General features: G+C 43.7%; 2 protein-coding genes across 2 annotated transcripts; one reads left to right on the top strand and one right to left on the bottom strand.

Moving 5' to 3' along the window:
* Positions 1-7,851: 7,851 nt before the first annotated feature.
* On the bottom strand, positions 7,852-23,696 carry acin1a (apoptotic chromatin condensation inducer 1a). The gene is made up of 18 exons (XM_083890138.1): positions 23,554-23,696; positions 22,013-22,078; positions 21,813-21,924; positions 21,667-21,722; positions 18,334-21,492; positions 17,927-18,073; positions 17,676-17,761; positions 14,416-14,473; positions 12,561-12,597; positions 11,739-11,881; positions 11,476-11,619; positions 11,188-11,383; positions 10,839-10,984; positions 10,356-10,463; positions 10,140-10,247; positions 9,745-10,051; positions 9,269-9,369; positions 7,852-9,149 (listed from the first exon to the last, which is right to left on the bottom strand). Exons 1-18 carry the CDS (start codon positions 23,689-23,691, stop codon positions 8,829-8,831), a joined length of 5,433 nt encoding a protein of 1,810 aa, XP_083746264.1. The 5' UTR covers positions 23,692-23,696; the 3' UTR covers positions 7,852-8,828.
* A 514-nt stretch (positions 23,697-24,210) lies between these two features.
* Positions 24,211-25,414, top strand: cUnh14orf119 (chromosome Un C14orf119 homolog). Its single transcript, XM_083890059.1, has 2 exons — positions 24,211-24,841; positions 24,947-25,414. The coding sequence occupies exons 1-2, from the start codon at positions 24,530-24,532 to the stop codon at positions 25,118-25,120; spliced, it is 486 nt and encodes a 161-aa protein (XP_083746185.1). The 5' UTR covers positions 24,211-24,529; the 3' UTR covers positions 25,121-25,414.
* Positions 25,415-27,208: the final 1,794 nt, after the last annotated feature.

Below are 27,208 nucleotides of genomic sequence, written 5' to 3'. Positions count from 1 at the left end.
CATGTCTGTGACATGCTTTGGTCAAAATACCATAAGAATGAAGCACCACAGCAGTTCAATTACCCTGCCAAAACAGCCCTGTTCAGAACGTTTGGTTTAGTTTATCTCTTTAGGTCCACCTTAAAGGTCCACCTTAAAAAAGTAAAACGAAACTTTAGGGACAGGAAATGACATCAGCCACAGAGGCTAATGGGAGCTAGCTCATTTGCAGGTTCTAGCAGGCACATTGCTGTCATATATAACATACATCCACTGGACACGTAAATCCTCTGAAGCTGGAAGTTTGTGTAGAACTCTGGCACGCTGCACTGTGGAGCCAAGAATAGAACACTTTGCTGACTTCCGGTTTTCGGATACCGTTGCCCTCGCCAGCACTCGCGCGTGTTTTACGGACAAAGTGGGGCTCGGCGAGACAACAATTCCCAGAATTTAGCACATTGTGACGTCCCAATGAGTGCGGCAGTCAACGACGCATGTTTTATCTCCTGTACTTAGACTGAGGAGGACCACAAAAACATGAGTGAGTCATCTTTTTTCACACTTTGGCCCAAATATAAGGATTTAAATTATTAAAAAGTTGATTTTGCATAATATGTCCCCTTTAAAGTCTATTAGCCAACACATATTCACCATTAGCTTGGTGCTAGCTAACATATAGAAGTAGCATGCTAGCCTTTTATTTGTAATCATTGAGCACATATTAACTTATTCGACATAACCTTATTCTACCTCCGACATAAGGTGTTAATATGTGCTAATAAAAAGCTAATATGATACTGCAAAAGCAGAAAAAAAGTAGAGTCAAGCCGAACCGTGCTAGAAGTATCTCAGAAAAGTGCCATAAGTGACGTGATGTCATAGTGAAATTGCAAATTGAGGACTCCTCTGCTCACCCTTCTCTTTCTCTCTCCTCTTCTACTTCAAAACGTATGAAGTTTGTCCGTCCAGGCTTCTGTAGACACATGGTGGTGCAAGATGGCAGCCTCTGTCAGACCGGCTCATTCTAGGAGCAGAAACTATTTTTTATTTTAAAGCAATAACGCATGTTCACACACATACTACAGTATATACTGCGGTATATATTCAGTTGAATGCACGTCACTGACAGCAGCTCTAACTGCACAGACCACTCCACCATCTGGTCTTTGCTCGTCTTCCTGGACCTCCGGATTTCTTGCGACCCGACCGCACCACTCTGTGTTACTGGCGTTCGGAAAAAATGGCAGGCCAGAAACCGGGTCGGAAAAACACGGACTGGATCCAAAGCTTTAAGCAGAAACAGGGACAGGGAGAGATGACTGTGCGAAGAAGAACGGAACTCGGCTATACCTTCAAGGGCGAAGAGCGTGTGTGTGTAATTGTGTTTCTAGACTTATGAGGACCAAACACAGGGTGATGGAAGGATGACCATGTGGTCTTCATTATTAGACTAACGCAAAATGCTTATGTGCATGTTTTGCACGGCTATAAATAGTTAACTTTGGTGCCTCGGTGCCACGCGCACATTAAAACTCACTGTAAAGACGACTGACTGCAGCAGAAAGTCAGCTGCTCTATGATATGTTATGATGACTGCAGTTAAAGCGGTGAGGTATTTTCCTATTGTGCCTTAAAGACTCCGGGCGCCCATTTGTCTCCACTTAGCTGCAGTGTTTTAAAGGAGAGAAGTCACGAGGATGTTTGGGGGGGGGGGGTTAAGAGATGAAGGAGGAGCGACAGAGCGAGTGAGCGTGGAGGGTTAAGTCACATTTGGAGACCAGAGATGGAGCAGAATTCCATGAACAACATCTGGAATTCTGACTGCATCATGTGAGCCAGACAAACAGCAAGTCATGGGGGATGGGGGGGTTGTTTTATTTGTTTTGCTCTATCAAGGTCATGTCAGAGAACATGCACAGAAAGAATTGTGCAATTTCTAAGTGACGTACACGATGTTTGCCCTCGTCGACGCTTTAAAAGTGGCTGTGGGTCACGATGTGATGTTGTCGGTCTTCTCCAGCTGATTCTGCAGTGAAAAAAAAAAAAAAAGAATAGCCTCAGCATAATCCTTCCCCACAGTTCTCTCTCTTCTCTGTGTGTAACTGGAGAGCTTTTTTCCACTGTCTGCAAAATAACTCACTCTGTTTTTTCTTCTTCTTTTTTTCTTACAAAGTCCAACAAAAGACTACGCCGCTCCTCTCTCTCTCTCTCTCTCTCTCTCTCTCACATTTCACCCAGATATGTGAAAAGGTTATTTCTGGCTCTAAATCCAGAGAAACGTTTGTGTGTTATCTTTTTTCACAAAGGCTGAACTCCAAACAAACTATCCTCAGTATGTCATCTCTCCATCTAAGAGTCTATTCAGCAAATGCTGTTGGTAATAAGCTCCTTTTATGTTCACGTCTATCTCCGTGTTGGAAACTTCCTGTGCCTTGCAGTTAGCAGATGAACAGCCTGCAGGCTGATGAATGGAAACTTCCCATTAGGGGAAGTCCCACTCTTGGCTATTGTGTCTCATAATGACCAAAGTGAACATCAAACTGTAACTGCAGGACCAACCTCAGAGAGGAGAGTGACTAACTTTCCCAATAAATGAGAAAGAGCGAATGAACAGAGAACAGTCATTGTTGTACTCTGCCTGGTAACAAGCATGGAGGAGGGTTAACAGCAGCATTTCTACAAGTAAATGTTGACCAGAGGTTTAAAGTAATGAGTTAGATTTACTCACATTCTCAAGTACTCTTGTACTAGTAGTAAGTAACTTTTAGTCTGTTTTTTTGGAACTTCTTTACCTCACTACGTTTTAAATCATGAGTAAAAAAAAACGTTGGCCTGAATAAAAAAAAAACATGCTCCCGGAAGCTTTGGCAGTGAAGGATGAGGACAGGTGAACGATGAGGACAGGTGAACGATGAGGACAGACAGATGAACGATGAGGACAGGTGAACGATGAGGACAGACAGGTGAACGATGAGGACAGGTGAATGATGAGGACAGACAGGTGAACGATGAGGACAGGTGAACGGTGAGGAGAGGAAAGGTGAATGATGAGGACAGACAGATGAACAATGAGGACAGGTGAACGATGAGGACAGACAGATGAACGATGAGGACAGGTGAATGAGGAGGACAGGATAACGATGAGGACACGTGAACAATGAGGACAGGATAACGATGAGGACAGGTGAACGATGACGAGAGGTGAATGATGAGGACAAGTGAACGATGAGGACAGACGGGCTGAACAATGAGGACAGACAGGTGAACAATGAGGACAGACAGGTGAACAATGAGGACATGTGAACGATGAGGACAGACAGGTGAACGATGAGGACAGGTGAATGATGAGGACAGGATAATGATGAGGACAGGATAATGATGAGGACAAGTGAACTTTGAGGACAGGTGAACGACGAGGACAAGTGAACGATGAGGACAGACAGATGAACAATGAGGACAGATACATTGAGGACAAGTGAACGATGAGATTTATGTCCCTTGTCCTTTTTGGACAGCACAAAAAGAACACCAACCTTGATAAAAAAAATTACATAATTCCATTTTTAAAAAGCTACTTTTATTTTACTTACTTTACTCGAGCTGATTGTTGACTCATCAGTAACAGAGCTCTGCCACTTCCTGTTACCAGGCTCTAATACAACACAAACAGGAAGTGAGGACTTGAAATGTTCTATTTTACTGTCACACAAACACAAAAAACACAAGCACATGTAGGACATGCAGGACCTTAAGCATTACTGCGGCGCTCACCTCCTCCGCCATGAAGAGGAGGTGATGTCATTGACCTTTGTTTGTAACCACAACGTTTCCACCCTCTGACCAGAGTAACAACAAGCCACTTACAAATGAGTACGTCTGCAGCCAGAATATCCTCATTTACAATCTCCCCGGGTTTGTGTCAAAGCCTGAAAAAAAAGAAAATCCTCATAATGCAACTCTTCTCATCTTTTCAAAACAGCATATGTAACGCACGTTTTATGGTGTGGCAATTGTACGTTTTGCTGACCGTGCTGTTACTGCAGCGCACACACGCCACAGCGAAGCAGATGTTTGGTGACTTCGGAGTGTGTTGATATCCGACTTTCAGATGATTCAAGCTGAATCCATACAAACACATCTATAAAAAAAAGTGCATCAAGTTGGCTCGACGTCATTGTATTCCTGCTGTAAACGTCTCCGTCTTAAAGGCATAAACGTGGTTTATTTGTCGTACAAACTGCCAGTGGAAGCAACGGAATCAATACCTAATACTTTTTTTCCCATCATGTCTGCAACTTATTATTCCATTTAGCTTCACATGGAAAATAACTTCCCCCCCCTCCCTCTCCCCCAATCATTACTCAACATATTCTTCATATCCCCGTCTCAGTTTTCTCTGCTTCATCATGTACTTCACCCAATGTTTGTTTTGTGATCTTTGTTTTCTTTCCATGCAGCTCTGTCCATCTCTGCTGAATCTGCTCAAACCTATCACTTTAAAGCTGTGTGCCTGTTTCTGTCCGTCAGGGGAGTGTTTTTGCGTGGGGCGAAAAAAGAAAAAAAAAGTCTACAGGTGCAAAGAAGTTGAGTAATCAACATTTCGACCTCTTAAGCTTGTTTTTTTTTCGTTTTGTTTTCCCTCCCCCACACACAAAATCCCGCAGAAGTCTTTCACAGGATCCACAGGAAAACAAATCCACCGTTAGGAGATGCTGATTCAGGCACTACCAGCCCCGTTTACCCTCATCCTGACCTGGCCACGTCTGCGAGGAAACCCCCCCCTGGTCTGCTCCAGGCCCTGCACACCATAGTGAACATTTACATATTCATATACAGTCCCTGTCTGAACCCGTAAAAAAAACACAAGCAGCAAAAATCCCCAAACTCCCGACTCTTTCTCCTCGCACACATCCTGCAACTTGTTAATGAAGCACCATACGACCACATGCATGGTTTTTTTTTCCTCGTTCGCTCGCCGCCTCTTCCATCACAACAGGCCACATCTGGTTTCCATAAGCACATACATGTCATCACAGAGAAGGGGAAGGGGGTGAGGCAGAGGGAGGAGGAGGAAGGGTGTGTATATATCAAGGGAAATTTAAGGAGTGCTAAGACTGACAGTCAAAAGATATCGATGCCTTTCCAAACATCTTTCACGTAATGTTTCCATGACACAGTCCAGCTTCCCCTCACTCTCACAGATTATTATAGAGAAATCCAAAAGGAGGCACATGACACACGACGAAGGGGGAAAAAAAAAAAAGTCAGCAAGACATGAGGAGATCAGAAAAGCCACATCAGAGGTTGTCTTTTTGAAAGTGGAGCTTTGCGAGGGCCTCTAATGCCGAGCTCCCGACAGCGGTGCACACAAAGACCTGTGCGGTTACACTGTGGGGAGGGGAGGTAAGGATGTGCTGCTAACAGAGCAGAAACATATGGCTCTTTACTGCCCACTCATCAGCATCAAGAGCGGCCTCGCTCAGCTGACCGGCTGCTCGCGGAGGACTTCACCACCGAGCCGAGCCTTAAAACCAGACACAGGTGGTCCTCCACCAGACACCGGTGGGTCTGCTCTGCTGCGAAAAACAGCCACAAAAGCAGAGATGTTGTTTTGGGGTCATCTGTGGATACAGCGCTGCATCGTGCAGCTGTTCCACTTTAGGTTTCACAGAGCTGGGGCAGGGTCAGGAACGCCCTCCCCCTCGATTCATCGGCAGTTTTAACTGTTCTTCATCCGGAAAGGCAGTAAGGGATACTGGTTACGTTCTGGTACCGTCAGTGTTAGTATAATGGGGTTTGCTTTAAAGGTGCATTATGTAATAAATCTAAAACAACTGGCCATAAAATCCTCCTAATATGTCACAGAGACTCAGGAATAATGTTCATATAACAAACTGAACTCACCAACAACAACAGTACAGACAAAATATTTGCATTAAAAAAAACATTTAGCAGACTGTAAATCATGTTTATGTTTTGAAATCATGTATCGGCATGTGGCGCCACCTACCGCCGTCTACCAATCATTGCAGTCAGTAGAGTCTCAGCTGCCGAGCAACCACGGGTGGCCAGTTACGTCAAAAAGCGAAACCTAAAAGACCCCGGTATTTTGAATTTTAATGTAGTAACCGATTTTGGCCACATTCTTACATATGGCACATTTAAAGAAAGGTACTGTTGGTGGCGGTACTGAAGCGCGTTGGTCGAACCAATCAAGCAAGCAACAGGTAAAACATGTTTTCACCCAACATCTACATGGAGAAGATGACTCGTCTAGAAGGTAAGAGACGTTTCAGATAATTCCAATAATGTTAAGATTGGAATTATGCCACTATGTGAACTCACAGAACAGGAGTAAGCCTCTACAAAGGCCGCCATTTTGTCCCACCTTGTTCCTGCAGGAGCCTGAAGGGATAGACCGGCTAGAGTGAGCCTTTCATGTTTCATAGCAGAAGCTTCCTGCGCTAATAATAATAATAAAAAAAAAAACATAAACGACATCCTTTCTGTGATGTTGTGTCGTTAACCTAACTACGTCGTCACACTTGGAAAACGGGAAGCGACTCTCAGCTGCAGACACCGAACATCTGATTTCCACCTGCTGAAATGAGTATTTACCGCCGTGGAATTGAACACCAACATTTCCCTCACTTATTCTGAAAAGTGGATGATGACCCACCGAGCACCTGCAATATCACTCCATGAGGAGAAAAATGCAAAATGTGGTTTTGTGCTTCTTTTTTTTTTGTCACCACTGATGTTACGTGTCGACATGAACGGTGAAAGAACAGCCGAATCTGCAGTTCACCTCGACTCCACAGAGATTTAACAACTTTCAGCTCATCGTTTTGGTTTAACTGGCAGCAATTTAACCGCTCCGATTCAAACAGTCGGCAATAAAATGCTCTCAACCATTTGTATTCTACTGAACCAGGACTAAAGTTGGCAACTGTAGCTTTTGGAACATGAGTCAAAGACTTTCCAAACAGTTAAATAGGGCTAGTTTGTTACTGCAGCAGTTAAAGTATACTTGTGTAAACAGAAACATTTGTCCTCGAGTCTTAAATCTTTTCATAGGCTGTGATCTAGCGCTTTACGTCATCTCTTTGTCCAACTCAAAGATGCTCTTGCAAACACCTCGCCTACAAGCCGTTTCTCATCAAAACTCCCTCTCCTACACGTTCATTATACAGTCATTTGAGGTGACACACCAAAGCTCCCCCCCCCCATCCTCCTTCTCCAGCGAGGCTGCCTGACATTTAAGACATTTGTTCTCGCGCAGCCAGAGAAATGCCAGGGATAAGGATTCACTGGTCCGTGCAGAGTCCAGACACACAAGAGTTGCATCAGGGCAGAAAAATGTTCTGCTCAGCGACCATAGGACTGTAATTACATAGGAGCACTGCTGAGCTCTGCAGGATGAACGTCAAAGACTGGAGAGGTGGAACAGGGCAACAGTAGAGGAAGAGGGCAAATCCGTGACATTATGAAGAACTGAGAGGCGATAAAAAATACTTCGCAGTCACAAGACGGGGGTTAACTTAAAGAAAACAGGTTATTATCTTGATGCACCATGGTGTTTTACTAGACTATGGAACTGTGCAGCATGTTCTAAACGTACCATATTCTCTGTAATATCCTACGGTTTCCTACGGTGGCAAAATTTGTTCCTCGTGTCAAATGTCATGACTGAGCTGAGCCTCGGTGCAGTGTGACTGACACCTTGTGGATTCAAGAGGCAAACACCGATTTTACATGCAGATCGTAGACCAAGTTTACAGTTTGCTACTGCCAAGAGCATAGAGGCGAGTTTCCCTATAAGACCTGTCGGCAGAGGAAATGGAGAAACAAACATTAGCAATAATTTCAAACTTCAATTTTTATTATTTGTACATTCACCACTGATAGGCGTACTCAAGGAAAAGATAAAAAAAAGAAAAGAGAAAGAAAACAAACCTTTGTACTAAATGATAAAATAACGATTAAAAAAAAGAAAAACAATATTAAAACCATCGTCGAGAAATCTTATAATGAACCTCCACTCACGCCTGTACGGACGCTACAGGGCAACAGAAGCGGGAGGATTAATGATAAGGACATAAGCATGACGGGTGTCAGGTGCGACAGACAGATTCTCTCACAGAGAATCATCTCGTCTCTTTTATATGAGCAGACAAACACTTTCATTGCCTTAGTAGTAATTCCACACCTGTCCAAAAATACCCCAGAGCTGCCTCATTTAAAGACTTTTTTTTTTATTAATCTTATATGCCTGTACAAAATGCCAAACACACCTATTCCAATATTTTCAGATTTTTACAGCCTCAGCTTAAAGGGCTGATTTTTCTCTTTAGGCAGGACAGACAGCGAAAGGCCTTGGACTACATGCAGCAACAGAAGGATTCCTCATCCAAATTGCAGAGCTGGTAAAAACACTGAGGCAACGACAATTGATTGCAAATCATAATTGGCACCTACACTTCGGGGCACGTGGGGAGCACTGGGGGAAATGATGGAAATCACCCTATGTGCCACTCTGCTATGTTGTGAAACAAAAGCCAAAGAAATAAAGAGGCAAATATCGAAGGGAAAATATACCAAACCTTGATTAGAGCAAGATGTACAGCACTCTGGGAAACATTGCAAAAAAAACAACAACAACATGGTCCCCTCCCCCCGTGAGCATGACTGTGTGTAGGTGAAGATGTGCTTTATAAAAGGTGACAATTTGAGTGATGGTGATGACATCAGTTGGTCCTCTGTTGAGTCTTAGTTGTAACAAAGTACATGTAGTGAAAGGCAAATGGAAGAGGGTGGTCTATAGGACAGTTCCATCAGGTGATTGGCCATTAGCGCCGCCTGTCTCGCGGGTCGCTGCGGCTGCGTGAGCGTCTGCCGCCGCCGCCTGCACCGCTGCCCCCAGGCCTGCGGTAGCCATCCCTGCGTTTGTCATTTTCTCTCTCCCTCTCCCTGTCTCGACCTCGTTCTCTGTCCCTTTCTCTGTCCTTGTCTTTCTCACCCTCGCTCCGATCTCCGGTCGTGCCGCCTCCGGTTTTCATCCTCTCCTTGCGCTCCTCTTCCCTTTTCTTCTCCTCCTCCGCTTCTTGCTCCTTCCTCCGTTTCTCGCGCTCTTTCATCCGCTCTGCTCTTGCGTTTTCTCGCTCAACAAACTAAAAACGGAGAGAAAATACAGAGACTTTGAGACTTAACTTGAATTATTAGCCGTGTGCTTGTACTTTTTATTCGTGAAAACCAGAGACGGCAAACAGTGTAAACTGGTTTGTCTCACCTGCTCATCAGTAAGTGGAAGCCAATATATGCAAGGTGCTGCTTTAGTTTTGCGGAACAGGTCGTCAAGAAGCTTTGCCGGAGGATCCTCAGCAGCTTTCTCTGCCAGAGGAAAGAGGTGATATAAAACACAGATAGATTACGTTTTACATGCTTCATACACCTTGAGGGTCAAAACTGAGCAATTTAAGCACATAAAGGTCAATGTTCACACTTTTACAGCACTTTACATGTGTGATAAATGATAGTGAGACACACATACAGATGGTATTATGCTATAAACAACCAAAATTTTACTTTATAAAAGTGAGGTCCAGGCGGAGCAGTTTTCTTTTAGACTCTAATTAGTGAACCATTCAGTCCATTAGCCGTTTGTTGTGTAAGAAATACACACCTTGAAACACATTCAAATTGAAGCATCCATATGAACCCTGATTTTAAATAAAAACAGAGTGTTATCTCGTCTTCATGTCTCACCTTTCTTCTCAGTCTTCTTCTCCTTACTCTTTCCTCTTTCCTTGCGTCGCTTCTCTCTGGAGCGTGACCTCTGGGGACCTTCTTCCTTCTCTCCCCCGAGTTTCCCAAACTCCTGGACCTTGTCTCGATCCCACTCCCGCTCCGCTCTGGCCTTCTCCCGACGCGCCATTTCTCGCTCCCGATCAGCCCACTGGTCTCTATCGGGGAGGAGCGAGGGCAGACCTGCGGTTCGTCCACGCCCAGAGCCAGGTCCCTGATCCTCTGCTCCGGGTCTGCCAGCTGCACCCAAGCCTTTGTGGAAGTCCAGCTACAAAGCAGAGGTATTCTCAGGCTACAGGTGGCTGAGCATTGAAGGTGCAATTGACATAAATGGACCACTGAGACTAAGGTATTACCTCTTCTTGCAGGCAGAAGTCCACGCTAAGGACTTTTGGGTTGCTCTGAGGCCATTTCACTCCATGTAGAGCTGCCCGTGTGGCAACAGCCTCCTCTGAGCTGGAATACTAATCACAGAGCGGAGGACAATGCAATCAGACTGAAGGGCTAAAATAACTGGTGCAGAACTATTACTACTAGTCTTAGGAGACAAAGAAAATAAGTATTTAACTCACAGTGACGTAGCAGTGAGACTTGATTTTGTCAATCCAGAAGCCTTCCTCCACCAAAGTGCCCGTTCGTCTCAGCAGCTCTTTCAGCTGCCCCAGAGTGAACGGCCTCACCTTTAACAAGATTTACACAGCAGGTACAAAATATTTGAATTGCCATATCGTGATTGTCACAGAGGAGCTAATTTAAACCCTTAATTTAAGGCAAACGGGACAGGGCAGTTCAAAACTTTATAGGCTGTTACTGGTCGACCAGAATTTCCTCAGACTATACTGTTTGAAAGGATAAAGGTAATAAAATAATCATGTTAGAAGATACTTTTGTACTCTCCTAGTGCAAGTGTAGAGTCCTTAAGTTACATTAAAGTCCTCATTACTGCATATGGGGATAAAATAGGACCAAAACAAAACAGCATCTTGGTCTGGAGAGAGAAAAAAAAAAAGACACAACACTCCCACTAAAAGCAAAACAGCTGAGTGTAATCTCACCAGATTGCAAACGTGAACAATGTTGGAGACTTTGCCGCGAGGAGGTGACGGCTGTCGAGACGTGCGAACAGGGTCATCGATTGTGATGGAGACGCCAGTTTTCTGCTGGCTGATGGAGCGACGGACGAGGGTGTCGCTGGGGGTCACTAGAACAAAGCCGGTGACAAAATTAACGCCTCATTTCGTATCCTGCATACTGTGTGGTGTCGAGACACTACAACTTTCATTGATATGCTGATTAGCACAGAACTGTGAATGCTCACTTTACAGACAGAAAGGTGAGAGAAAAGTCATTTCCTTCACACCAGCGTTTTCATGTTTCTGACTAAAAAAAAGATGGTTTTATTACCAGTGTTGATTTCTACATCATGGCTGGTATGTGATGGGGATTGTGTTTCCACAGCTCCAGGAGACGAGGTGTCAATTTTCTCATCCTTTATCCTTGTTTTTTCTCCCTCTTCCTGTACATCTTCCTCCTCCAGCTCCTCGAGTCTGCTCCTCTTGGTCTCCTTCTGTCCATTCTCCTGGCTCTCGGAGTGAACCACCTACAATAAAAAGGCCGGGATCGACATCACTTTCCTGAGGAACCGAATGTCGTAATCACTCACTCACTCAAACAAATGGTTTGTAGAGCTACCTGTGTGACGGTGCGACGTATCTGGAGGTCCTGGTCAGACTGCTCCCTCTCTTCCTCCTCAATCCCAGAAAGCACAGCTTCCTCCGGGTGTAGATCCACCACTGCCTCTTGGCCGAGACATGGTCGGATGTCGGGGATCAGAGACTGAGACGGAGAACAACAGATAATGCACTCAGAGGCAGGAACTCTCAGTGCATGCATACGTCTCCAAGTGCATCATCGGCATCCACAACATGACAACAGTCTAAATATGTTGCAAGTACCTTGAGTGAGTCTGTGGTGATGCTGATGGAAGGTTTCTTGGCAGTGACGGCTGTACTTGAACCCCACCTCCTCTTACGATTTGCTGCAGCCCCAGACTCCTGATCGCCCTCTGCACTACTGGTGCCTGGAGACAATTTGTTGCCTAGCAAGACAAGAATTTACACAAAAAAGTCATAAAAAAAAAAACATTTATAGTTGAATTTCCACACATAGCATCACAGTGCCTTGATCCTGCGTGTATCATGATTTAAGATTTACCCACAGAGATTTCCGTAGAATATACTATATGTGTCACTATAAACACATTCAAATAAAACTAATTCAACCACAATAAATTAAAAAAAATACAATTTTAAGAAGTGAAGAAGCCTCTTGGATGAGAGGTGTGAGTCTTTCAAGCAAGTCCAGTTGCCTACAGCTAACAACTGATGATTTCAAAAAATTGTTTTCTCCCCAGATAATAGTAATGGCTGAATGCAGGGGTTAACAATTAACCTTTATTCATCAATATTATCATACTGACCCATTCAACTTAGTTAAATGTCAGACTGACTGTGCTCTACGGCTTGTGGGTTAAGAAAAGCATCACTCAATTTTGGTTCAAAGAAGAAAAACAATTGCAGTAACTAACACGACTGCATCGCAATACAACTTGAAGCGGCACCCAAGTATTAAGACAATTAAATCCCATAAAAAGCAAATAGTACAAGCCCTAATACACACATACAACATATGGAACACATCCACAGGACCAGTCAAGCATGCTATGGTTTATAATCAGGTAAATGACTGCTGAGAGCAAGTTAGGAGAGTGTACTCACTGCTGAGGGAGATCTTACGAGCTGAGGACTTCGGCGTCTGAAACAAAAGAAGATAAAACAAACGCAACCCAAAACACATGGGAAAGGTGAGAGGCAGACACTGACGATGTAGGTCGCAACACAGTCAAAAGGCTGAATGATAGAAACTGCTGTGCAAGGTCTTTTGTAAACTGAGGGCACCAAATTTTGTAATTTGTGCTTAAATTAACTATGTGCCATTCATAAATATTACTTAAGGTCATTTACTACCATGAAAGTAAACTGAATTTGCAGTCTCTATCAAACAAACACAAATATTGCACTTTATTGACACTTTAGTGTCAAATAAGTCCACTGACGTAAAGGTCAAAAGAAGTTTGAGAAAGACTGGGATTAAATCACAGCAACTATTAAGATCGTTCAGACTACAGAGAGAACGACTGGAAGCTAACATTTTCAAATCAACCATGTTTAGCATTTAGAAAAAATCCATTTATTCCCTGATACCACTGACACCTGATTCTTACTGGTTTGGAAATGGCCCAATCACGACTGCATGTACTGTATCTAGGCAACAAGGGTCCAATCAAAGGTGGCTGAGATGTTTGGATGAAAATCTGAAAGCTGGTTGTGGCTGGCAGGATGAGGTTCAATAGTTCATTTTGGGAGGGGCTTGGAAATTATTTTGGCCAAAGCAGTGTTCCACAGGTCTTATGGCATTAGTCCTTAGAAGCAGTAGCAGACCAGTTGAGATAAGTGTCGTCACGGCACACACAAATCCGGAATTCTGATTTTAATGTCCAGTTGTGTTTGGGGTGCAGTCACTTCAGATTGAGAGACACAAAGTTGTAAAAAAAATCTGGCAAAGGCTGTTGTTGAAAGTGAAGTCCTTCAGTTCACATAAAAACTGTCGAACCCAAGTCCAGACGAAATGCTTTGGCGTCATTTAAAACTCCAGAATCGGACTGCAACAGACGCACAAATTCCAAAAGCGTGTCCATCGTATGCATGATAAAGTTCCCCAACCACATATGTCGACATGTCCATAATGTCCTACGATTCTTTGCATGTGAAAAATTATAGGTGGGGCAACCTGAAAACTAGTCATGTGTTGAGAGGGATTCACAGCAGCCTTAACTTGATGCAAGTGTGCTCACTTCGCTGTCTCTTCTGTGGATTTCTTTTAAGCTCACACAGTCACATGATGTCTAAAAAAGGCTAAGGGGTGTGGCCGTGTTGACTGGCCACACCCCTTCTTTGTCTTCTGATCTGATCTACAGGTCTTGCCAGCCATATCCATGAAAACGAGGCAGCCTTTGTTGCTAGGAGTGTTCCTCTGCAGTACAGCCTCGGAGGCTTAGCTTGGCTCAACTCTGGATTCTTGGGGACAGTGGAACAGGTGCAGCAGTAGTAGCAGAAGAAGTAGAAGTGGTAGTTGCAGAGGTAGTTTGCAGGTAACCAAAAAGGGCAATGGAAGAGGCATGAGCACCTTTATAACAAAGCAATCATTTGGGGTTTAAACATCAGCCACAGTAAGAAAATGCCCTTGCTGTTCCTGCCTACGACAGTGTCAACAAAGGTTTTATAAACAGCCAAACTAAAAAAAAAAAATTCCATACACATTCTGAGACGTGTGGTAAGTATTAAAAAGTCATCTCACTGCAATATTTTTAACATAAAACCAATATTTGCAACTAAGAAAGTACATAAATATGATATCTGTTTGACCTACAATGTATTACACCTGTGCTAATTTAAAAATCTATGTGCCAAAACAGAAGCAGCTACAAACGCTGAGATGTGCCCTTCCGTGGAAGTCCACAGATACTGACAGCATTGAGGGCAGACATGGTCCGTGGTTGTCGAGGTGCCTTACCTCCTCGCAGTTCTCTGGGAGCTTCTCTGGCTCTGCCATGGCCGTCTCTGTCACCTGCCTGCATTGTGTGAAACGTGCAGATCAGCGAGAAGAGACAAGAGAGGGCACAGACGACAAGACTGTTAGAGTGGAACACAAAGGAACTATTGAAGGAAGGGAAGGTGTATGGTCAAATTGCATACAGCAACCAACCCATTAACCCACACCTCAGCCTCCACTTCTAGATGATCCTAGGGCTGCACAATAATTCAATGACAATAAATTACCATTTTCTTCTATATGAATGTAGTAAAAGCCCAATATACACTACTCACAAAAAGCTAGGGATATTATCCATATGAAGAGTTCATGCTACAGTGATATTCTACCACTGAATAATTAGACATGTGCATTCAAAAGTTTATATAAGGTTAGCTTAAGTTCACCTGTGAAGGTTATAGTGCGTTTTAAAATTGAATCCAAAAGCCAAATATCCCTAACTTTTTGAGAGTAGTGTACATTTTGATAAGCATGCATTTACAGTTTTAATTCAGATTCAGATATCCTTATTGATCATATAACCGCTCTCAAAACATGGGTAGTAATCACAATGATAATGTGTGGTGGTAATCAAAAATAAATGGACTATATATGTGGATCACTGTGTTCTGTTAAACTATATTATGATAAGTTATACACCTATAGATAAGACAAAATAACAACAACAAAAAAGAGTTAAAGAGCCAATTTAAAAACATCAGCATTTCAATCTATTCCAAACATATTAACCACGTTATTAAGTAAATACAACCACATGACATGCTACAATAAGTAGGTGACGCTAAACTGATTAGATTTTTTTGTTGTTGTTATTTTAAACGCATCGCTGTTAATAAGAGAGACGAAGAGGGGTGGATGCACACAGGCTCCGCACTCCTTCACACCGCACCACCCGCACAATACCTGACAGATGGGCGCGCGACTCACGCCGTCATGGCATCCACACGCGCGCACGTGTCGGAATGACTTCAATTTGCTTAAGGGGAAACGTCATCGCTAAGAGAGCACAACTGTGCCCGGTGAGGAAAACAAACGCACGGGCTGCGGCTGCTGAAACGACTGTGTCGCAGCGGGCCGCCTCTCCTCTCGTCTCCTCCACCTCCTGTCCTCCTCTCAGCGGAGACTACTTCTCTCTGAGCACTTCCATGTCCGCTAACAGAAGCCGCGACGGTCAAAGCCTCGCCTGCCGCTTCACTGAGCCGCTGTGTGGGGGGAAAACCACGGGCAGCTAGCGGCAGCTACAACCACCGACGCAGGACGGCCATGTTGCTACGAATGAAAAATGGGCATGGAGCGAGAGGACCCGCATCATCTGAGCCGCACCGGCTTCAAGGCAGCCTCATCGACCGCCTGATGGGAAATTCAATGCCAGGCATCTCATAAAACAATCGCGCAGGGCCGGCCCAAGCCTCCATGGGGGCCCTGAGTTAATTTGATTTTGGGGCCCTCTGTTACTGCCAATAGTATTGATGATTATTAATGATTCACACTCCTATTATACTAAAGGTATTCTACTTATTCTACTCTGTCACAAATATGCTTGTAAAACTAAATGTGAGAACTTTTTGTTGCATGGAAGCAGACACCAGATTTGCAAATTTACAACAAAATATTTCAATTAATATTTGGCGAAATCAGCAATTCCCCCTACTGGCGACACAGAATCAATACATAAAACCAAACGGTTTATAAATAAAATATGAAGATATTAAGGTCTGAAAATCTTAAAATGCACACAATCTTTGGAGAGGATTCAAAATACACTCCTGTAATACAAAGATTTGACTTTTATATGTAAAAAACACAGATTAAATAAAATAAATAAATACTTATAATAATGTAAATCAACAGAGGCACCCAGAACAAGGCAATAAAAATGGTTTATAAATAAAATAGAAAGTTTAATAATCACATCTGACAACTATGTAAAAACTGTGAAAAAGCTTTGGTAAAAATGGGGAGAAAAATTCTAAATAAATTCCAGCAATGCAAACTTTTCTTCTTCTTTTTTTTAGTTAATTGCCATTGCGGCACAGTCTGATGGACCACATGAACGACCACAAAATAGCTTAGCATTATACACCGACACATATACACACAAGCGGTGTATAAATGTATAAAATAAGATTTAAATAAATTGTCTTCAAACACCTTGATCCAAACAGTGTGTTATTGGTTATTTATAAAACATTTTCACAACTATGTTTAAAGCTGCAGTATGCAACTATCTTAGGACATATTTTTACCTCAGTTTGGTCTGGACAGAGACAATGTAACATTATTTGAAAGCCACATCCTTCATCTGAAACAGGCTATGTCAAGCAATACTATCAGACCTGACTGAGAGAGAGCTTGTGTTATACAGCGGCAAAGCAGGTGGCAAGTCATTTTATTTTTGTTCTCCCCTTGCAGCTGTTGCTTTACTAGCACACTGTACCTGTTGCCTACGTCTGATTTGGCAAAAACAAACCACTTCCTGTGTGCAGTGTGGGAACAGCTAAAAGAGTTATACTTAGAATCACAGACGCCCCATTTACACTTGACATTAAAATGTGTTTTCTGTGATCAAATATGTAATAAGAACATGTTTAAATACACCCGAGGACGGATTGTTATCCAATCTGCCAAACCACTTTGGACAGAAGTGTACATGCGGTGCGTCTCTGATGCATCTCTGCTGCAGCTACAACAACCACCTCATCAGAAACGCGTTGGTGACTCGCCGTTTTTTGCCGGACTTCTTCCCCTGCTTTGAAAAGCAGGAGTCCATACAATAGTGACTTAAATTGTTGCAGAATAAGAGGGGGAGAAGATACTTGAGTATAACCAGACACCCTGTTGCAGATCTACCGTAAGTGTTAGTAGTCAGATTTGTTTGTGTACGTGCAATGTTTCCCCTATATTCATTCAGTGGTGCACCACCACTCCTAAATAAAGCAACACTGCTAAAATTCCACAGGATTATTAACACCAATGATCATCATTGATACTTTGCAAAAGTGCAAAACGTGCAAAGACACAACAATAACATACATAAAACAATCTTAAGACCACTTGACTTTCAACATTTCAACTTGAATTAATATGGGCCCACCATCATCACATCCTCCTGGACAGAGGCACAACAGCGCCACTGCTGAACATATTTCAACGGAAACACTGGTGTGTGACTTAAACTGGTTAACACAATGTTGAGAGTGTGTAAAAGACTGAAAACAGACCTTTGTTTGTCCTTTTCCTCTTCTCTCTCACTGTCCTTCCTTTTCCTTTGTGTCTCCTCTTGGGTTGAAGATTCAGTGAAAGATTTCTGCAGGTTTGAAAAGGATAAAATAATAAAGGCAATCTGAAAAATGTTCTGTATGACAAATTGTAAAAGGCAGACCTTTTTGTACTATATACTTTAAGTTTAAATACATGTGTTTTTCCTAAATGTTATACAATGTGGTGGTATTTAAACTTCAACGCAGCTGACCTTGACATGACCGTTTCCATCAGCAGTTGTGTGAGCATCATCTCCAGACCTCTGTCTTTTGTGAGGGGAGGCTTTTGTGATTTCTTCACCTCCAACCTCTTCTGTTATTCTGTGCTGTGGCGAAGAATCTCTTGCAGATTTTTCCACCTTAAAGTGACGCAACGAAAGGACATTTGTGAAACAAAAAATTTACAAAATGTGCTTTTACCTTACAATAAAACAGACTAAACCTGATGTAAAGCAGATACTGGAAAAACTTTAAAATGTGGGACTTTTCAACTGTGACATTTACGTTTTCTTGATATTGATGATTTTATTTCCAAAAAAAAAATCTAAATATCTGATTTAGAGAAAAGCATCTGCCTGTATGTTCAGGGCAAAAAAGAGGTTCTTTGTCGACCACTTACCCCTCTAGCTCTGGAGATGGAGGATGGTTCTTCTTGAGAAGAGGCAGATGACCTTGAAGACCTAGACGATGAAGAGTCGGAGTCTGAAGAAGAGGAATCACTAGACGATGATCTTTGTCTTGTCGTTTTCTCTTCCTTCTTCACACTTCTGCCCTCCCGTCTTGTCAAATCCACTGGGGTTGAAAGACTCTTGCTTTCATCCACTTCTTTAATTTTTTGGGGGGAATCCTTTACAGCATCCTCAGTCTTCACTGAATCTGCCTGCTCTTTAGAAGAGGTCGTCTGCTCCTCAGACTGGATTCCAAAAGACCCTGATGATACAGCAGCCTCCAGTTTTGTCTCCACCTGTGGCTCTTCCTGTTTAGCAGCAGGCTGGTGTCTTTCCTGCTGCTGTTTTCCAACACTGATGGGGGAGACTAAAGGCGAGGGTTGAGGCTGAGGGGTATCAGAGAAGCTACGAGGTCGCTTGATAACAATTGAGGAAGATTGGGGCTGAATTGGAGAGTCTCTTAAGAAGCGGAACTTCTTAAATGAAGACTGAGGAGTCGGTGATGTGGGTGCAACAGTCTCTGCTGCTTGTTTTTCACTCCGGGACATTGGAGAATGGACATCTTCCTGCACTCTTGCCTCAGCCGAAGATTTTCGAGCTGGTCCTGTGGAGAGGAGGGAAGTAGTGGGCAGGGGTGCGAGATCAATCTCACAACCATGCTTGGCTGGAGGGAGGCAACTCTGCTCCTCCTTTTCAGCCACCAACGCAGGCTTGTGCTCCAACACAAGGGCCTTCTCCTGTTCCTCTTTCCGCATGGCTTTTTCTTTGTCTAATCTTTCCCTCTCTTCTTCCAAGGCTCTCTCTTTCTCCTTCCTCTCCTTCTCTAGGGCTCTCTCCATTTCAAGTCTCTCCTTCTCTAAAGCTTTCTCCCTCTCTATTCTTTCCCTCTCCTCCTTTTCAACTCTTTCCCTCTCCACCCTTTCCTTTTCCAGAGCTGCCTCCCTCTCTGCTTTCTCTTTTTCCTCCCTTTCTAGTTTCAAGGCCCTTTCCTTCTCTATCCTCTCTTGCGCTAATCTTTCTCTTTCAACTCTCTCTTTTTCCTTCCTCTCCAGCCTCTCTTGCTCTAGGGCTTTCTCTTTCTCCAACCTCTCTTGCTCTAGTGCTTTCTCTTTCTTCAACCGCTCTTGCTCTAGTGCTTTCTCCTTTTCCAACCTCTCTTGCTCTAGGGCTCTTTCCTGCTCCAATCTCTCCTGCTCTAGGACTCTTTCCTTCTCCAACCTTTCTTGCTCCAAGGCCTTTTCTCTTTCTAGTCTCTCTCGCTTCATGGCTTTCTCTCTCTCAATTCTCTCTCGTTCTAAAGCTTTCTCTTTCTCTAAGGCTCTCTCCCTTTCTCGTTTCTCTTGCTCCAAGGCTCTCTCCTTTTCTAGTTTCTCTTGCTCTAACACTCTCTCCCTCTCTAGTCTCTCTTGCTCCAGAGCTTTCTCCCTCTTTATTCTCTCTTCCTCCAACGCCTTAACCCTCTCCAACTTCTCCCTCTCTAGCCTCTCCTGTTCCAAAGCCAACTCTCTTTCTATCCTTTCCTTCTCCTTTCTCTCAGCCTCTAATGCTCTTTCCCTGTCCAACCGCTCTTGCTCAAGAGCCCTTTCTCTCTCTTTCCTTTCCCTCTCCAAAGCCTTAGCTCGTTCTAGCTCCATTGCTTTTTCCTTTTCTTCTCTTTGCAAACGATCTTGCTTCTCCCTCTCCTCTCTTTCCCTTTGCAAACGTTCTTGCTTCTCCTTCTCCTCTCTTTGCAAACGCTCTTGCTTCTCCCTCTCCTCTCTTTCCCTTTGCAAACGTTCTTGCTTCTCCTTCTCCTCCCTTTGCAAACGTTCTTGCTCCAAAGCCCTCTGTCTCTCCAGCTCCAGGGCCCTCTCTCGTGCTAAGGCTTGCTCTCGCGCCTCCTTCTCTCTAGCCAAAGCGAGTTCCCTCTCCTGTCTCTCTCGTTGAAGAGCTAGTTCCCTCTCCTGCCTCTCTCGTTCAAGAGCTAGTTCCCTCTCCTGCCTCTCTTGCTCAAGGGCTAGTTCCCTCTCCTGCTTTTCTCGCTCCCTCTGTAAGGCTTTTTCCTGCTCTTCTCTCTCTAAGGCCTGCTGATGCTCTAGCATCTCTTTCTCCAAAGCTCTCTGCTTTTCCTCACGTTCCAGTGCAAGAGCTCTTTCCCGCTCTAACTCCATTGCTCGTTCCTGGTCAAGCTTTCTCTGTTTCTCTTGCCTTTCCAGCTCAAATGCTGCTTCTCTAACTGCTTCAGACTCCTTCTCTGCCGTTACAGTGGACTTGAGTATGCTCACATGTACTTGACCATGGGCTGAATGTCCTCCTATGACACTCTTGTATGTGCCTGGATTCATAGGACTGGGCACATTGCCTGCAGTGTTGGTCGTGTGAGTGATGGCAGATACTAGACCCTCCAAAGGCCCTCTGGCAGGGAACGATGCAACTGAAGGTGAACCGCTACCCTGCCTATTACCTTCCCCATCACCGCCATGCCAACCTGCACCAGAGAAAGCACCCTCCGATTCCATTTTACGTGCCAGTAGGGTCAGTGGGCCAGGTTTGCGCTCAGCTGGTCCACTCCTCTGTGGCTCTGGGCTGCTACTGCGGCTGCCACTGCTGGAGGAACCAGAGCTGGAGGTACTGGATGAACGTCTACCTGGGGCTACATCTGGACTAGGGGGACTCTGTTTAGGGGTGTCAGGCAAGGGAAATGACAACTCTGGAGGCGGGGAAGGGGGAGGAGTAGGTTGGCGTAACTGAGGAGATAAAAGGGAAGGTATGTGTTGCTGCTGGGGTTGACAGGATGCTCCAGACCTCTCTCTGGTTGTGGGCGCTCTGGCTGGCTCTCTGAGACTTCTCCTTCGAGCATTGCTTTCCCAGTCATCGTCGTCAGCATCCTCCTCTCCATCGTCACTGTCCTCGTCGTCACTGTCAGCTGCAACTTCGCTGGATGTAGAACCTCGCTCTGGCCGGTGTTCACCACCAGACGCACGCATGGCCACAGAGCCGGATGCAGGAGGACCAGACATGTCAGCTTCCTCATTCCTATTACCCTCTACCTCGTTCCCTGCACCAAACGTCCCATCTCCATCAGAGGGGCCTGGTGGCTTATGCTGCTCAGCCAATGCCGGTGTAACATCCTGTTGAAAAGAGAAAGGAAGCTCAGACTTTATCCTATCATTGCTCTTGTGTATGTTTTCCACCATGCAAATGGCTTCTTGAATTTTTTTAAAAATATGAAATTCCATTTGAGGACAAATTCTCTCTATACAAAAACTCTGCAAACACGACAATTGTAATTAGTGATAGCTTACCTGTGCTTGAGGAGGACATGGGGTGCTATTGTTAACTTCTGCATGGCCTTCTTGGTCTGTTCATAAATGAAGAGATAACATGTCAAAAATGCTTTTGATAATGGCGTAATTACAGCAGTTGTTTGCAGCTACAGTTTGACACTTACCATTTGTTTCAAATGCTTCGCGAGCTTCCCTCTCCAGACGCTGCCTCAGGAGCTCCTGTTGTTTAGCCAGATACTGCTTGATGAAGCTGTTTTGGCTCATTTCCTCGCCAATCTTTTTTTTAAAAAAAGAAGTGGACTCATTGCAGTTAAATAAAATTCAGCCTTTAAAATAAAAATAAAAGCATCTTGGATACACTTACCTGAGAGTTTGGCTGCAATCCAATGTGATTAGTAGAGGTTCTCTGCAGATTCTCCAACATGAGAGCCTAATATTGAGAAAGAAGTCTTAATGGTATGGTATTCTCAGAGTTGTTATGATTAGCAATTGCACTTCAGAATGTTTTGCAGTTATTCTCATTATGACAACATCTTAAAAATTCAGCAAAATGAGCCTTGGTACACAATCAGCACAGTGGGACAAACCCCATTCAGCACCACTGCATCTCGCTCTTAAGACATTTAGTTTCAAGAAATGTGAAGAAACTTCTGAGCAGAAAAGAAATGGTAACGTGTGACGGAAGAAAATAGGATGACAAACATAAAACTAACACTATAAAGGTCACAGAATTCAACATGACACTAATGGTCAAATCGTTTAAACAAGCGGTGATGGACAGTAACAAGGGCTGACAACGGTGAGAGTAGGATTGCAAGCACAACATGCTAGACCCAACTGAATTTGTTTCTCTTTCGCATTTTTGATGCAGCACGTTCTTGTATTTGTTCTGACACTCACTGTTTCACGTCTACTCTGCAGCTTGCATTACATCTCACTCCATGAACGGTACTTTATTATGTAGCATGCAAAATACCTTGCTAGGGAGTCAAGTCAACAGCACACATGAATAACACACTAAATATAAATTGCTACAATGCTTCATACTTCATCGACATACATCAACCAGCACACCACAACCACTCACACTTCAGATGCATTACGGAACCATTAATTGATCAAAAAGTATAGCTTTTCAAATGAATTACAGTGTTCACATTTCACAAATGAGTTTGGCTTCCACGCTACATTTAAAGACACACAAATGTACGCATTCAAGCGCAATACAGCGTACAAAGTGCAACCTTAATCCGAAATTTAAAAAATGGAACTATAATAGTGCAATATTTTAATTGTAGAGTAGATACGTGAGAGTCTGTCGCTATGTAAACAAACTACTCCACAGAGAACTACGGCAGCTCGTGGGCATATGAGACATTTGGCGCATAACTACTGCTAAATATGACGGCATAGTGCAACACTGGGAGATTCGAATTAAGCGTAATGTTACAAACCAAACATACAATTTACACTGCAAGTGGTATCTATACGCCGAATAACTAGGGCACATTGAATGGACTTGGAAAAATACACAGTTAACAAGAATATACACAGCGACGAGCCAGTCGCTAAGGCCACTGCTAAACTCAAACGTTAGCCGGAAAAGCTAACGCGCTAGTAGGACAACATCTCCTTACAAAACACTTTGTAATTAGCCACTAAGTTGTCTAAAGTTCACGAATAGCTATGGTTGGTAAACGTCTGTACAGAGAACACGCTTATCCGCCATAGCGCGGGGCAATCTACGCATCTTTCAGTTTACTCGTGGTCTTCAATTTCGACAACTCCAAGCTGCTCGGCAGTGAGGGATACTCAGTTGTCGGCCCAAAAGGAGAGCATCAGCCCGTCTCACAGTGAACGTTAGCTGTCGGTACCGAGGGTCCCGTATTTGGCAGCGGAACTCACCCCCTTGAGTCTTTTGACTAGTGCATTCTTCTGGCCGCTTTTAGAGAGTCCTCTTTCCTCTAAAGCAGCTTTTAAATCCGCCACTCGAAGGGACTGGAGCGGTCTCCCGTCCAGCGTTACGTCTTCGAGGTCCGCCATTTTCCCCTTCCTCTAGTCAATTCCCAACTAGAGCGACGAGCAACGCCTTCCACCACACAGCGTCATCAACGACGATTTCCCCCAAAAAATCAACCATCAAAGGAACTCAGGGTCGCTGAACTATTTAAACCACAAATACACACGCTCTACTAGAGGATTCACTCTTTTTAATACCGCAAACAACCTCCGTTTTAATCGCTTATAACCGGGCGACAACGAACTATGCGTAAAACCTGCGCAAGCTTGATCGACAGAACACAGCTTGTTAACTGCGTACTCAGCTACTAAAGTAAGATAGGTTACTTTAAGCTGTATTTTTTTTGCTTTGACTCGATATATTTTCAAAACAAAACTGTCTTATTTATTTATTGATGTATTTATTACAATGCAGGCGTATTTACATTTCGTGATTAACACTCCTTGCCGAGTGGTGGCGGTAATTCACTATCACTTTGTTTGCCAACAAAGTAGAAGAAAGAAACGGAAGTGACGCCGAGCTCAAGTCTGGATCACCAGCGTTGCTACATGTTCGTCTTTGTCGACAACCAGGCGTCTAAAATGAAGGCAACTTTTAAAGGCTGAGAATATCTGACATTAATTGAAGGGCTGACTATATGACGGTGGTCTCGCCCAACTATATAGTGGGAAAGTCACATAGTGTTGCAGCGCAGATGCGGTACTGTTTATTTCTGTTTTCCTGCGGCTGAAACCATCCTTGTTTACCAAGGTTTTTGTGGCTCGGTCATGTCAGTCAAGGCTTGAATCGCCTTCGGTAACAACAGCACGCTGTCAACCGCAAACATCCACCCTGTGCAGCCTGCCCTCCGCGATCAGAGGGATGGAGGCAAAACACTGGAGCGGTGTCACCGACTGCTGCGCTCCTACCACGGATGACTTCCCATCGGCTCCCCAGGTTGTTGTATCCAGCCCCCCCAGCCTCGAGAACCTGTCCTGCGCTTCTCCGAATGCGGGTCAGGTTAGACACCCACCAGAGCCCATCTCTTACGTGACCCTCCAGGAGCAGCGGTGCGTCCTTAGCTGGTTCCAGGGTTGGTCCGCCATCCAGAGGGAACGGTTCCTCCAGGACCTGCTCGGTAAAGCTGTGCCCGGGAAAGTGTGTACTCTACTGGACTCGCTCAGTAGTCTGCAGGTACAGCAGTATTGCGATTGTACACACACTGATGTTGTCACAGCAGTTTTCATACTGTAGTTACACGACATGAGTCATGACGGGGGTTTTGTGTCTCTATGCAAGGTTAAAGACCATCTACCGAACATCTTTGAGTGCCAGCTGCGCCTGTGGACCCAGTGGTTTGAGTCTTGGGGAGAAGAGGAGAGGAATCATTTCCTGCACATACTGGAGGAGAGAGATCCACAGTTTGTGTCCCACTTTTACAGCTGTGTGGCAGGTACAGCAGGAAGAGACTGAGCGATGTTAACTCTGTGACCCTAAATAAGTGACTGTTAAAAAACAAAAAACAAGAGATGACAGCATGTTTAATTGGATTTATTGTTGAAGGTAAACAATTTGAAATTAAGAGCAGGCATGCCTGTTCAATATAAGCTGTTACTATATCTGAACATGTTCTACATTTATACTTTTTTATTGTGTTTATGTTTTTGTTTAAGTGCTGCTATTTCTCACACTGTGGCGGTGACCTGAAATAAACTGGTTTCACATTTGGGTATAAGAAAATAACATTTTCAAGCATTTCTTTTTCTATACCAGACTTATACTTTGTTACACTTTAATTAAAGAACATGAATTGTTGTATATTTGTTATCATTATTGTCTGTAAGCTCTTGTAAGGACACTAAAATCACAGACTATTTTACACTCAGGATGAAACTGAACTTGTCGAGTTTCCTATTTTATCCAGTCAACTGACCCAGGGGTAAGTACAACAATTGGAGTAGGACTTAAAGTATCCTCGACACAAAAATCGATGAACGGATATATTTTGTCCCTAAACCTTTGACTTTGAAATGAGTATATATGAGTTCTGGCCCCAGCATCGTAAAAAGAAACCTGTCCAGCAGAGTAGTCGAGCAGAACACCCAGGGTGAGAGGTTGTTTCTGGAATAGAATTGTAACAGGTAACCTATCCATTGCTCGGAACTGGCCTTGTTTGTTCAGTACTATGGTCCAGAAACCGTTGGTGGGACTGAATGAAAATGTTCCCTTCCTTGGAGCAGATTCACTGGCCATTCCAAGATGGTAACAGAGTCTCCCAGCTACAGACACCTCCCAGTAATTTCTTCCACTTGAAAATCCAGTTTTGCCCAGAACAGCAAGGGCCCCATTGAAGCGGCCTGGATTGTCGGGGACGTTTTGCATTTGCTCGTGAGTGACCATCTCGGTATGATCTGCAGACAGAGCTACTCTCGGGTGTGCTGTGTCTGGATTAAGAGTCACTCTCCCTGTAAAATAGAGACAATATTGCAGATTTTGTGTAGCTTTCTTAAAAAAACAAAGAAAAACGTTTCCTATCATGCAAATGGATAGCCTCTTATAAACCACCACATGTTAAAAGCTCCACAAGAAAAGAAACAGAGACTAAAAAGTACCCTCACTGACCACTTAATTTGGTACACACTCAACTGCGTGTTAGTGTAAATACCTAATTGGCTGCATCTCAATGCATTTAGGAATGTATACATGATCAGCCTATAATAATCTGCTGAAGTTCAAACCAAGCATCATAATGGAGAAGTAAGGTAATTTAATTCACTGGGATTTTTAATACACAACCACCTCCTTTGTTTACAGAGAATGCTCTGAAAAAGAGCAAATACTTTATAAACATTTGTTCCAAAGATGGCCTGCAGCAGCACATGGGGTGCCACGCCTGACAATTTACAACGATGCGTGCTTATTTAAGTGTATGTGTGACTCACTTGCATGAATTGTCTTGTCTCCCACATCATTTAGTCTGTTTAGATCTGGGGGGAGACAAAGAGCAGAGTGAGAACATGAGCAGGTCATGTAATGTAATATCACTGTCTGTTTTCTGCACTGGACTGAAGAGAAAGAGGAAAGAATCGTTACCTTCTACCAAAGCCTCAAGTCTGGTTTTCTCAGTCTGTAGATCTGGCATTGAAACAGAGAAGACCAGGGTTTGTATATATCTATATATATATATCTAAAACCTATATGCCTACTGTACATTGCACTGAAATAATTGCTTTAATGTGAGCACGAGTGAGTGTGTTGAACATACTTGTGTAGTTTTGCATCAGTTTGTCATAGTATTTAGTTTCTTCCTCCACTTCCTTCCACAGCTCGTCATACATGACAGTTTTTTTCATCAGCCGCTGCTCTAGGACTTCAGTTAGCTGCAAAGCCTTTTGCATGTCTGCCTCTAAGTCTAAAACAATACAGAGGACCATAAATGTACAGGATACCACAAACAAACTAAAAGAAAATAACAACATTTCATTTCCTCTTGAGTTAATATAGGTGATAATCCTCATAGCCCTTTTTTGCTAAGTGAAAATTGGTTTTGTATTAGTGTTA

The sequence above is a fragment of the Microchirus variegatus genome (assembly GCF_963457635.1).
Source record: "Microchirus variegatus genome assembly, chromosome: 5".
NCBI lineage: Eukaryota > Metazoa > Chordata > Actinopteri > Pleuronectiformes > Soleidae > Microchirus > Microchirus variegatus.
Note: the sequence above shows the minus strand (reverse complement) of the source record. Positions and strands in the feature narration are given on the sequence as shown.